The sequence below is a fragment of the Pseudonaja textilis genome, chromosome 1 (genome assembly GCF_049901715.1).
Source record: "Pseudonaja textilis isolate UNSWEBS1 chromosome 1, rPseTex1.2, whole genome shotgun sequence".
NCBI lineage: Eukaryota > Metazoa > Chordata > Lepidosauria > Squamata > Elapidae > Pseudonaja > Pseudonaja textilis.
Genome location: NC_141990.1, coordinates 230,845,759 through 230,859,950, shown reverse-complemented (window position 1 = coordinate 230,859,950; position 14,192 = coordinate 230,845,759). Strand labels below are relative to the sequence as shown.

Genomic DNA, 14,192 nt, shown 5'->3' with positions numbered 1-14,192 from the left:
CGACTCAAAGAAAAAAAATACAGAATTATATTTACAGCTGAATGAAGCAGCAACTACTTATCTGGGAAATTGGTTTTATCCAGGTTTTTCTCCCTAACGTAGGTTCATGTTTTCTATTTAAATATGTTAACCTGTTCTCTGTAGTGTCAAGAAACACTAGCTTGTTCTTTTTAAATATTTTACTAAACATGCCCTTATTTTTATCTTCTGTAAGTTAAGGCCATGTGTCAATGTAGCTGTGATTTTACACAGCAAGTTCAGTGGATATAAAAATCCTTATTAAAATGCCATGTTTTGAGATGTAAAAAAAATCAGACCAAAACAAATCACGTTGTTTCCACTTTTAATATAACATAATCTACAATTCAATTGAAAAACAAACTGAAATATTTTAGGAGGGAAATAATTTAAAAATTAATTTGGTTGCATAAAGATGCACATCCTTAAACTAATAGCATTATTGAAGCACCTTTTGATTTTATTGACAACATTGTCTTTTGGGTAAGAGCCTATCAGCATGGCACATCTTGCCTTGGGAATCTGCCCATTCTTCCTTGCAAAAGTGCTCTGAATCTATCAGATTGCGAGGGCACTTCCTGTGCACAGGGCCTCTTCACGTCACCCCCGAGATTTTCCATTGGGTTCAGGTCTGGGCTCTGACTGAGCCATTCCAAAATTTTGGTCATCTGGTAAAGTTATTCTTTTGATTTGGAGGCATGCTTTGAGTCATTTGTAATTTTGAAGGGTAAAATTCACCATCTCCAGCAGAGGCCTGAAGGTTTTGTGTCAACACTGATGTTTAAAACTATTCATAATTTCCTCTACCTTGACCAAAGCCCCATTTCCAGCTGAAGAAAAGCCGCCCCAAGGCATAATACTGCTACCACTATGCTTCACTGTGGGGACGGTATACTTTTGCGGATGTGCACTGTTGTTTTTGCACCACAGTTTCGGGAATTATGGCCAGAAAATTCAACTGCATTAGACCGGAGCACATTTTCTTACGTGCTTTTGTCATACTTGATGCAAATTTTTGCGAAACGTAGCCAAGCTCAGGGTTTTTTTTACTTTGCAAGAAAAGGCTTCAATCTTGCCACCATACCCCACATCCCAGACATATAAAGAGTACAGAGATTGTTCTCACCCTAATATTGCTATAGGCCTCTTGGCAGCCTCAGGGACCATTTTCTTCTTTTTTAAAAAATTCATTTCGGAGGGACATCCAGTTCTTGATAATTTCACTGTTGTGACATAGTCTCTCGATTTGTTGATAACTGTCTTCACTGTGTTTTGTGGTAAATTCAATGCCTTGGATATTTTTTTGTTCCCTTTTCTTGATACATTTCAACAATGAGATCCCTTTGAAGGGCTTGAACAGTTATTTTAATTGATGGCAGGTATGTACTGACTATTTTTAACATCAGTTTGAATGTGATTGGTTAATTCCGAACATAGGCACTTATAAGGGGGTGTTCTGACCCAAGCCTTGTTCAGATCAAATACAAAGTATGTATAAAAGCAAACCTTTTTAATACGGTGCTGTGAATTCTATGCATTCACAGCCAAGAGTCATTTAAATCTAAGTGCAGATAAATATCTAAAGCCAGAAGTTTCAAAAAAACAAACTGGAGTAAGCAGGGCTTCAATGAGGACTCTTGAGTAGAAAGAACTATGCTTCCTGCAAAGAAGCCCACCCCGAAGGCTGGCTTTTATCCCTTATGGGAGGGGCCATCACATTCCAGCCTTACTCCCAAGTGGCTGTGCTGCTTCAACTGCTCTTTCCTTCGAGCAGCCCTGTGCCCGCGCGCACTGAGCACAGGCTCCCCGGTCCTCGTCGTCACTGCTGCCAGACTCCACAACCTCCGAAGGCAGCACCCCACTCTCCAATAGTCCTGGCCCCGTCCCTGCATCACAATCAGGCCCCTCATCCAAGTCCTCAGTCAGAGACCTCAGCCATCCATACCTGCTGCCGCTGAACCACAACAGGAGGTGCACACACTTATGCAACATTGTTTTATCCCCCCCCCCCCACACAAAAAAAGATTCAGTTTCAGTTGAATTATACAGCTTACATTAAAGGTGGAGAAACTTCTGAAGTGATTTATCTTGGTCTTTTTGTTTTTACATTTCAAAAACCTAGCATTTTAACAGGAATGTGTATACATTATAGCCACTCTAGGCACCTGTTTACAGACCATACTCTGCCATTTATGTCTGGGTTCACAAAAAGTTGCTGACAAGAATAGAAACAGCATTAAGCCAAACTATATGTGTTGAGTATGCAATTGTATGCAGAAGCGGAGTATTCCCAAACAATGGTTTGAAAAACATAGCTCCAGCAGACCATAAAATACGGGCAGGAAACAGAGAGAAAAGTATTACAATGGCTTTCGCAGCCCCCAGACTTGAATTTTATTGAAAACCTGTGGGCAGATCTCAAACATTCAATCAATGGAAGGAAACCTAAAAATATTTCTGAGCTAGAAGAGTGAGGAAAAATGAGGAGAAAGGCTTTTAACTGGCTGCAGGAAATGCTGGAAAACTTATTTCTGGCAAAGGAGGTGAAGTGGGATCTAGGTGGTACCTTGACCTTGAATCATACAGCGAATAGACCTTCAAGTTGGCAGAAACATGGATGAGCTTTCTGTTCACTTACGAGGTTTATTGAAAAAAAACTGATCCCAGGTACCGAAACATTTGCATACAATTGTGAAATGTATTGCATGGAAGGGATTGCAGATTAACTTTTTACATGGCTGTATTGTATAGGGGTCTCAAAACGTTTTCAAGCTGGGAAACTTGCCTATGGAAATGAACTACCATTATTGTCCACCAACAGACAATTATCTAAAAATATTCCTTGAAGTATCCTGATTTAAGTTTCCATTCTTTCTCACAGAACTGTGCATTTAAGAGTGGAATTATCGCAGTTGCCACATGAATGATACAACTCTGGCCTTTGCAGAAAGTGTCACGGTCAAAACTATTATCTTCCTGCAGAATAAACCTGAAAACATGAACATTGTGCTGACAAGCATGTTTCATTTTATGATTCCCAAGAAAATGTTTGAATACAACTATAGCGGCAAGCAATGATCCAACGGTTTCCAATCTTTCCTTGAAGCATCAACTTGTCTACAGCGGTGGTTATAGCAGATTGTCCCATGGCTAAATTGTCACAACCCAAATGCTTGTTAAATCAAACCCACAAGATGAGCAGGAATGGATCACACTCAGACTGCCATCCCTTCAGTGGTGGCATCTGGCTGGGTAGTTTAGCTCATTTTTGAGTGTACCAGGGTACAGACTGGCAACTTGCCAAAAATTCCCAGAGAACAAGTAAATCCATATGCAGCCATTTGTTCTAAAGTCTGTTATTACAACCGTGTAAAATTTTTAACATCCTGTACAAGCCTTTTGGGTCTTTTTTTTTAAAAAAAAAACTAATAGTACTTTACCTTCCCCGAGCACAGACATAAAAGAGAATGACGGCAAGACTACATCACACAGAATTAGCACAGAAGCTCTCTTGAGGTGTCAAGAGTAGCTGTTAACATGGCACATTTTAGGGTTACAGTGGCAGCAGACGCATCAAAATGCACAAACGTATCAAAATGCACAAACGTGGACATCTACTCAACTGCAGGGCAGCAGTTGGGAAAGTGTCCCGAATCCAGAGTTGAATCTCTGCCTTGTGCCTGCACTGTTCTGATCCAAGAGTTGGAGCTGGTCTGCCAAGATAACATTTTAGGCTTTAAAACAAAATACATCTTAGCTCTACTTCGGGAATCGGGGGTTCCCTGATGTTTTCGTGAGTTTCTGAAGAAATACTGCCCGTTTCTCCTACTAAGGAACATTTAGACACATTTGGTGCCAGGGCTGGTCAAAGTTTGCTTCCATGCAGTTCGGCTGGCTTTGTTCTTAACAGCTTGTTACACCTCCCCAAAGTGGAGATGATGCCTTCTTAGTGCAATAGCCTGGGGCATAAACGGCATCAAAACCAAAACTCAACAAACTGCCTCATAGAGGATTAATCGGATCAAAACCAAACCAGGCATTACTGAAGTCTAGACAGAAATCCATATAACTCCTTTAATATAGTAACCTCGTTTGTGGAAGGATATTGTGGAAGTAAAAGGCTTCCACACCTCTAATGCTGTCGGAATATCTTTTCTATCTCAACTAGCCTCTAGTGATGAAAAACCCCAAAATAGGGCTTGCATGATTAAACATCATGCTCTCACTGGAGTGCCTGGGTTGGGTCTTCTTAATACCCTATTCAGTCTGTTTAATCCTCATTCTTAGGCACTCCAGCTGAATTCCTTAGCCCAAGAGTACACTTGAGATTTACTGAACGTTTCCCTGGGGTGGTTGACTGGGTTGTGGTGAAACACTTTCAAAGATTCACTCTATCCTGTAACCCACAAGTTAAAAGATGGTTGGAAAACTGCGAAGTTCAGCTGCTCCCCTCATCACTTGGAATATCACCCCAGCATGGGATACTGTTGTTCTCATGGGGCATGCTTGTTGGTTTAAAGTGGCATAAACATGGCATTTAGGTCCACCCCCACCCCGCCTTTGCAAAGACTGCTTTCAAATTGTCTTTGGAACAAATGGGGGAAAAGAGAAGGCAGAAGAGGAGGAGGTAAAAGAGCAGTAGATGGATTGGGCATTCAGAGGATTTAGAAAATAACTAGGCATTATTCTTGATTTCCAAAACACTTTAGATGTCCGTTTCATTCGTAGAAAGGAAATCTTTTTGGCCCAGAAGTTATACTGGGAAGCCTTAAGCATTAGCTTCCAGTTTTACTTTGGTGGCTGCATTATTAGAAAATGCTACATCTCAAAGCACATCTAAAACTATAGTTTATTCAGGTTTTAAACATCTGCTCAACTGTAATCATATGAATATCTTTTCATAATACAGTATGCAGCGTGATACATGCCTACATGTAAAGCTATATTTGAATTGCCAACATAAATAAGACAGGTACAATTTTAAATAATACGCACATGGATGAGTAACCTGTCTCATCCTCTAGGCAGGAACAACTTTCATCTAGGAAACAAATTTTCTTCTGTAACTTTACACAAGATTAATACCATTATACAAGATTAAACTCTGCATGGCCAAATAGGTTTGTGTGTATGTGTATTGTTATCTGGATTCAAAGTATTGTCTTACCTAATATTAAAAGAGGATATATTAATGCCTTGAGAATAAGGATGTTCCTTTCTTGGACTTCACTCCACCTAAAAGGCATGCTGATGAAATTAAATTTTGTGGGTAAATTGCTTTTGGCGCCTGGATTTGCTTCAAAGAGACTACTCAAATAAAAATGCTGCATCTTTTGAAGGTACATAAGCAAATTATTTGTCGTCTTGTCATAGTCCATTCTTTCAAAGAATAAGAGCTTCTGGATCTCCTTCAGTTACAGTTCAACATTTTAGTAGGGTGCTTCGTCAGAGTTTCAAGTCTTTGGTCTCTTTCGCAAAAAAAAACAAAACACTTCAAAAACAAAAAAAGAGTATGGAAGCTTTTGTTTTTGTGTTTTGAAAGACATCAGTATTTTCCTATGAAGTAGCATTTGGAGAAGAACTGATTTTTCTGACCATTAAATACTCCTTTTTGTAGTTGGAAAAATATGGATCTGATTAGCCGATGAGTCAGTCAGCACTAAGGCAACCATGCAGAATGGGGAGTGTGTTAACATTGCGGCTATATGTTGAATAAAGCATGTGATATGAATGGTGATGGGCAGTTTTGTTTGTTAAAACAGCACAATTTCCTACCAGGTGCCTCTCTCCTGAAGATGCAAGCCTTGCCCCTGGCCCCATAATTCAGCAACAGTCTTGCCCAAGTACAATGGGGAATGGTGCCAACATCCTTCTCCTATGTCTGTGGAAAAAAATTAGGAGACCGGAGCAACTGAAGGGCCATAAGAAGGCCCTTAAAAGTGACTCTCCACCAGTCTGGGGCTGAAAAAGGTAATCAGGTTCCATTTGGGAACAAGTGAAAAAGATCCAAAATGCAAAGCTACCTTTACGTGTTTCTCTGGTATAAAATTTGCTTATGGACAAGAGTGAGAGGGCAGCTGGCAAACAAACAGAAGTGAATCGCCCAATTGCCAGTTATGAAGCACTGAGATGCACCTGTTCTTCTATAACAGACACATACACACACACACAGAGGGAGAACAGCAGAAGGGAAAACACCCAACCAAATGGGCTTTGCTGTTTCAAAAGAAGATACTTGCATGTCCTCTACACAAAGGAATGCAACTTGCCCTTTCAACAATTCTGAACCCCATCTTGTTCCAGAAATTGGGCATCAGGTTATGAGCGTGACATTTGAGCACCCTGGGAAATCTAGACCAACATTTCTTTAACTCGGACATCAGCTAAGCTAAAAAAAAAAAGCAACAACTAAAACAACCAAAAGGAAAAAAAATACCCCAGCAAAGAACATTTTCTAATCTGGTGCTGCCTGGGTAGGTATAGAGCAGAACACAAGATAAAATATATGCATAAATTAAAAATATTCAGTTGTCCAAGCTCAGATGGAGCAAGGTCTGCTCCTTCCTCTTTCCAAATACAAGTTTATAATAGTAATAGATAGCATTGAACTCTTTACATGTTCTTGAAGTGCATTTCCCATCATCCACAACCTAAGGACATGCAAATTGGAGCCCAGACTCTTTACAATAAACACTAGATTCTCTTTCTTGGCATCTTAAAGTAACACTATAACTTTCTTGTTACAATTCCTTGAATTGTCCATTAGTTATTCTTGCAGTGGGAAATGTATGTCACGGGTTTAAGGCATGAAGGTATTTAATGTGCATCTGATGCTGCAAAATGTAACTGATGTAAAAATAATAAAAAAGCATGCACTGCAGAATTACAATAGCCTGAATGTGTTATCACACCTTATTAAAAACAAAAGGAAGCATAATTACAGAAAAACTGAAAATGCAGACTACAAAATATTTTTTATCAACCAAAGAGGATCCCATCTTTTGCTTCTGTTAAATTTAACTGCTACAAATGCAGCCATGAATTTTGCATGCTCTGAGGAAAATCTCAACTGGATTTAAGTAAAATAAAAGATTTGAATCTTTACCCTTGGAACTGCATCCTGGAGAAATGGAGGTGCATTACTTACACAACTGTGTAACAGCTAGGGAAGTTATAATCTTGATCAGAGACTCCACTTTTAGGAACTGTATTAGCTACCAATATTTTCTCTATTTTTTTCTTCTAATATCAGTGCAAGAATTGTTTATTAATCAACACAATACTCATCTAAAGTAAAAGTATTTCCAAAGGGATGGCAATGGCATGAGGGCAAGTAAGATGTCACAACTTCCTTAGGAGGTGAAAGTTGCATTGTAGTGCAATTCGAACACTTCTTGCATTCCAAACTAATACTTCCTGTAATAGATCCTTAGAGGATCCATTCTCATAAACAAGTTGAGAATTGAGCAAACTTAGAAACACCGGAAAGCATATTGCAAACCATTCTACCTCACTATCTGGAATTCTCTCTGAAGCTACCCATGTGTCTGTAACATATTGAAAAGGTCATATTGAACCAAAGTACAGCTGGGATCTCCTTTCTCTTTAATAAATGCCACCACTGTAAACAAGGAGGTATGGTGGGGCAAGAGGAACCAAAGTTTTTAAAAGGCATGTCAAATTGTCTGATTTCAGTGAAAGCACACACATATGATGTGTGTTTGATATGCATAGATGCTATGAAAATTAACTTCCCTGGCATATATAGTATGCACAGCTTCATATGTAATAGTATATTAGCTACAGTACTAAATTGAAACAAAAACAACATTACTATTGCTACTGGGGAAAAAAAAGTATTACTGGCCCAAATTTAAAACTGACTGGTTTCTTCTTCCTAAAGTAAATCCCTTTGGACTTGCTGCTCTTCTGAATTATGTCTTTCATTTCTCAGCTGCAAGGGTTTAGAAATACTGATGTTTTTAGAAAGTTAAATCTGTTAAAACATTTATCTGGTCAGGGAAAAGATGAGACATACAATTCAAATACTTTGGAGACCAACCCAGATCTTGTAAGAGGTTCTCTGCAGCCTTTAGCTGCCAGCCTAGCCTGGCCTGGCCTGTGAACTTTAACCTGAATTCCTGAATACATTTTGATGAGCGAAGTGATCACCTTCCTAATTTTGCTTCAGGCTCTGCCTTTCCAAACTCTTACGGAAAACATTATATGACCCAAATTTCCTCTTTCTCAGTAATTCTAGAATGTGACCGATTTAGACATTTGCCCCATGGGGGAACAGGTTGAAGAGAACGTGTTCTCTGAATGTGCTTTGAAAATCTTGGGTGGTATTTTTGGTTTCTGAAATGCAGGTGAACCACCCAGAACATTTTTCAACTTCTGAACACAATCCCTGGCTACCTCAGCTTCCCCAGGGACAAGACTGTATTTTTCGCCATCCGCTGTATGACAGTGGCTGGCCTCTGGCAAAGGGAGAGCCACCTGCTTTTTGCTCAAGCAATCTTGCTCTGTGGCGTAAGCCAAATGAAGAGGGGTGGTAGTTTTTATAATTCTGAAGGGACTGTGCTGATCCTGCAACACAGGAGACGAAGTAGGCCGGGCTTGGAGGCCTCCAGGCAGCAAGAGGGCACCACAACCAGGCTCAGAAAGGACAGGCACGCTGCTTCCTCCAGACCAGCGTTTGGAATGTGGAAGCATGGGGAATGAGGTGAGAGGGCCATTGTTTTTGGGCGGTTCTGCCAAATCTGTCACTTCTTGGGTTTGCCTTTGGAGATTGTCTATCTCCCCAAGTGAGGCAGACTTGGGTCTAGAAGACTTTAATACTGGTGTGCAGAGTTCAGTTGGTGGTGTTGAATCTGCCAATTTCTTAGTAGCGGGCGCCTCATCTTCATTTTCGGACAGGTTATCATATTGAGATACATTAGAAGGCCGTCGCTGGCCATCTTGGAAGGGAGGAGAGAGAGAGGCAGAGGTCCTCTCTCTACATGGCACTACTCGATTTCCTGGCACACCGTGCGGTATAAAGAGGCCGTGTTCTGCTGTAGAAGATGCCTCTGTACACGCGGGATGCTGTAAATCATCTTTAAGCAAGGCAGCACCTCCAGATACCAAATCTTCAGAGGAGCAGGTTGTGCTCTCCTGCTCAAGAGCCGTTGCATTTTGCACAGAAGGGGCTGAGTCTAAGTGTTGCAGTGACTTCGGCCTTGTTAACGAAGTTGTACTGTCGTGGCTGACAGACAGGTCAGCTTCCAAGGGTTGACCCTGCAAGTGGGACTCCCAGTCAGAATTGTTTGTTGTCTGAGCTTCCAGCACAGGGGGAATAATGTGGTCCCTGTCATCTAAAGGAATGTCTTTATTTTCCTGTAAGCTGCACTTCTCAGAGTTACTGCTTTTTAATGAATTATCTTTCCCACTGTCTGAAGTCACATCTTGATCTCCCCCCACTGTCTGAATGTTACCTAGTATTATAGGACTCTCCATGGAAGATATTTTATCACTTTCTTCGACTTGGTACTCCTCAGTTTCAAAGATTTCATTTGGTGGAAATCTTTGGAAAGGATTGTTATGCATATCCGCCAGTTTGTTCTGCAAGGCTGTTCCATTGTGCTCTGGAGAAGCTCTTTCCTGTATGACCATATTTGAGTTATCAATTCCTTCATTCAGGCAATGAGCATTTTTATCTGGAGAAGATTGTATTATGACATCTTTATCACTGTTGAAGTCACTGATGGCCGTTTTCTGACCATTATTGGCTATGCTGGATTTCACTGAGAGTAGATTTAGAGAAAGTTCCATCCCCAGGGGTGTTTTGGGGAATTCTTCAGATTTTGCTGCAACAAAAAGGTACAGGCATGCATTAGTCTATTAAACTAAATCCAAGGACAAACATGAAATGTAGTGACCTGGATTTTATTTTGTTTAAGTAATGAAAAACAAATTAGGCATCGAAAGCAACTTTCTAGGGACAACAATCACTGGGATTAGGAAGAGGAATGTGAAGTTTTGTTGAACACTTAAAAAGGTATAATATATAGGACTTCGACAGAAGAAATTGCAGGGCTGATGATTGTGACTAAGTACAAGAAACTCATAAGTCCATTGGTCCTTCAACCCTCTTTGGAGAAGATGCATGATTTTTTAGATGTTTTTAAATTCTCGCTTTTATGTTTTTAAGTAAATAACTCAAGGCGGCCAACATACTCATTACTCCTTTCTCCTCCTATTTTCCCCAAACATGGCTGAGGAGGACTGAGTGGCTCAAATTTACCCAGATGGCTTTCAGGCCTAAGGCGGGATTAGATTGTCCATGTTGTTCTCCCTACAGTGGATCCTCACAAGCAGTTTGCAAGATGGCAGAACTGGGAGATGGGGGAATTTTCCATTCTCGTTCCAGCCATGGCGGAGCCTTCGAAGGACTCTAAATTTGCAGTTTCCTTTTCTTTTGTTAACTACCTTGAAAAATTGCCTATTAAGTCCTTTAAAGAAATTAGACATCTTTAAAATCATAATGTTGGAAACACTGGACAAGTGCTTAATCCTTAATATAAGAGAATGAAATAATATTTTATAAGCTTTACGTATTCAAAAACAAAAAGCAAAAAACACAGTAAGGTTTTGGCTGTAGAAAATTTGATTTCAGAGAAAGTTACAATATGATTTTGAATATTAAGACATTGAAATTAATTAAAAAAAATAAATGTATTTTTGTGGGAAAAACAAAATATTTTCAATTTTGGAGACATGACAACCTAGGCAACTTATAATGGCATTCAGAGATATTGTTGAGATATGGCAATGAGACTTTCAATAAATACTGTCAGCTATGTTGTTTTTATGAATACCCTGTTCCCAGAAGGAAAAAGAAGATGCTATTACAGAAAAATGTATCTGACATAATTATGGAGAACAACATGAACAAGTATTTATCACTGGATATCAAAATAAAATTAATGAAGGAAATAAATATGAAGGAAGTAAAAAGGAGGAAGTAAAAATGTCAATTCAAGGGAGTAATTGGAATAGTTTCTTCTTGCACATAGACCAGCTGCATATGTAAATCACAAGACAGTGTGTGAAGGTCAATCAGTCAGTTGATCACCTCAACAAGAAACTTCTCCAAGAAAGCATACATGCTAATGTCCCTTCAGTGCTCACACTCCTTTCCATTTCTGACGGGTAGATTTTCAGTGCAATTGTCTTCAGCACTAACTTTCAATATTCTCTTTATTGATTTCTGCTGTTTTATGGTGTTTGGCCTGGACAGTTTTAATTGCAATGGAAAAGAAACCACTCATTGTTATGACTACATAGTTTAGTATAATCTACATCCTAATTGGCAGAAGAAGCACAAGAATTTAGACTAAAGTTTCCATCTGCTCCGAAACTGAGATCCTCAAAATGGAATGCAGGTATTTCACTCTTGAGTATGATCCCGCCTGTAAGAAATCCAGCTCTTTCTCCAACAAGTGATAGTGAAAATGTAGCTTTGGAAAAGGTGCTGTATTTAGGAAAGAATTTTGGAGAGCACCAATTCATATAATGATGCAAAAGATATTGTGATTTATATGAATTTTCATTGGGTTTAATGGACAAAGAGCTAGAAAATAAATATGGGAAACATATCGTACATGCGACAAGATTATTGTAGAAACAAAGATGGAAAAAATAATGGAATATTCACGGAAGATTGGATTGTAAAAATTGATGGAGCTTGTGAAAATTACAAAGCTGACCAGTTTAGTCAAGGGAAAAACAATACAGACTTTTCAGAAAGGCTGGAAGCCTTAACTGGACTTTTTGTTGAAAGAAGAAAATACTGAATTGATGATTTATGGATTTAGGAATTAAAGAGTAAAAGAAAAATGGGAAAGAATAAAATGGCAACTCTTTCAATAGAAAGAAGGGTGGAAGTCATAATTCTATGTTTTCTTTTTTCATGTTTTTCTTTTTTTCTTTTCTATATACTTATTTTTCCTTGCTCTTTTAGGGCTTTTTATTTTATTCATTTTTATTATTCTGAAAAATTCTAATAAAAAAGAATGAAAGAATGCTGTACTTGTGATCATATTTCCCCACTCAGTTAAACTAATTTTGTGAAAGCTGCTCTGTTAGACATGGCATTCAAGCAAGTTAAGTGGCTCTCTATTTATCTTAACAGGAATTAAACCTTCTATTCATAACGGTGCCTTTAAAAAAAATATGCATCATTGTTCAAACTTTGACTTACGTGGAGGTGGAAGATCAAATTTCATTTTACGCAGTTCTGCCATGGATGCTTGTAAATGCTCAATTACAGTATCATCTTCAAACTGCAGAGAAGCAGCAATTTTTTCTTGCAGAAATTCCCGCAGATCTTCGAGGTTCATTTTCAACAAGCGTTCTAAGCAGGAAACAGAAACATCAGCTCGATAAAGACGCTGCCATTATCCTGATACAATTTCTACTGAATGACATACCCAGTGGAACGGATCAAAGATGTTATTTAAATGAACCGTGGTAAATTTATGGTTATCGGTTTAGATACCATTTTCTGCCTTTGCGATCAAAGGGATGTCTTCACATCCATCCTGGCAAGAATTTACAGTTGTGTAACTTCAAGACTAAAGTTTATATCGATTAAATCCTTTTATATAAATAAAGCTATTCCCAGCATTTGCGATTAAATACGGGATGATTCTGATGTTCTACCACTAGGGGGAGTAAAGCTGCATTCTGCGATTGATCCAATCTGCAGCTGAAATTCAGCTACAGGTAGTTCTCCACTCACAACCACAACTGAGTCCAGAATTTCTGTTGCTAAGCGAGATAGTTGTTAAGTGAGTTTTGCTCCATTTTACTTTTCTTGCTATAGTTATTAAGTGAATCACTGCAGTTGTTAAGTTAGTAACATGGTTGTTAAGTGAATCTGGCTTCCCCATTGACTTTGCTTGTCAGAAGGGCGCAAAAGGGGATCATGTGACTCCGGGACACTACAACCGTCCTAAATGTGAGTCAGTTGTCAAGCATTTTAATTCTGATCACGTGACCATGGGGATGCTGCAACGGTTCTTAGTGTGGAAAAACAGCCACTGTTTTCAGTACTGCTGTAACTTTGAACAGTCACTAAATGAACTGTTTTAAGTTGAGGACTACCTATACTTGCAAGGCAATTTGGCCAAACACATCTTCATGATTTAAAGGACACTATTTTGCATTCAAAAGTGTGAGTTAAACTCATCTTGATTTTAGATTTCATCTCTCAGGAATATTCTGTATGCAGTGATCTGTTACGTTTTACAAAATAAAGATCTGGGATTATACTTTTATTATACACAGTCATAGTAAGGCTACGTATAAACATTTACTGCATATTTTATTTCACAAGGTCCAAGTATGCTTGGGTTAATGGCCTATTCTCACTTCTGCAATTTTCGAATTATCTTCACAAGACCATAGGCTGGATTCTGGTCTGTTATGTACAACTTTCTAAGGGCACAGATATCACATACTTGTTAAAAAAGGCAACTGAGGCTACAGTGAACAGAATACCTATTGCACAAGTAGACAGATTTGTTATTTCTGGTTTGGGAGTTCTATGCTTTATTTAGAGGGTATGACCACACTTGTGTTTTTTTCCTTTTACAAAATACAGTACATAAACTATGGCATAAACTATGCCTGTTTCAAGAAGTTTTGAGCTGTAATAAAAGATTTTGAGAGGGAGGGTGATCACACTTGCAATGCCAACAGAGGTTTGCCTACCCCTTAGATTCAGAAAGCTGCCAATCTCAAGTTCAAAAAATAAACTGTTTAAGTTGCTATGAGACTCATTGTTCTGTTTTGTAATATTAGATTAAGCTGGCTTCTCTCGGTGGAATTTGTCAGAAAGGCCTATCTATCATCATCCCTTTTCTAGCCTGTCTTTTATAATTTCTCTCAGTAAGGTTTAGTTTTCCTCTGACCTATGGGAATAATAAAGTGCATGAATCTTAAGGCAGACTCTTTTTTGTTGTTCGTATTGTGTGTACTGTACTCGTTTGTGGAGACCATTTGATAATCTTTACTGATTGTCTAGAACAGCATTTCTCAATTGTGGTTACTTGGGGATGTGTGGACTTCAATTGCCAGAATTCCCCAGCCAGCTATGCTGGCTGAGGAATTCTGGGAGTTGAAGTCCC

General features: G+C 38.9%; 1 protein-coding gene across 1 annotated transcript in view; it reads right to left on the bottom strand.

Annotated features, from left to right (window-relative positions):
• Positions 1 to 6,588: 6,588 nt before the first annotated feature.
• Positions 6,589 to 14,192, bottom strand: part of LOC113440319 (uncharacterized) — a 92,480-nt gene continuing 84,876 nt past the window's right edge. The window contains exons 14-15 of the mRNA XM_026706652.2: positions 12,263 to 12,415; positions 6,589 to 9,866 (exon numbers count right to left, since the gene is read on the bottom strand). Of these exons, the coding sequence (XP_026562437.2) occupies positions 8,275 to 9,866; positions 12,263 to 12,415 (1,745 nt within the window). The 3' untranslated portion in view covers positions 6,589 to 8,274. The remainder of the gene's footprint in view (positions 9,867 to 12,262; positions 12,416 to 14,192) is intronic.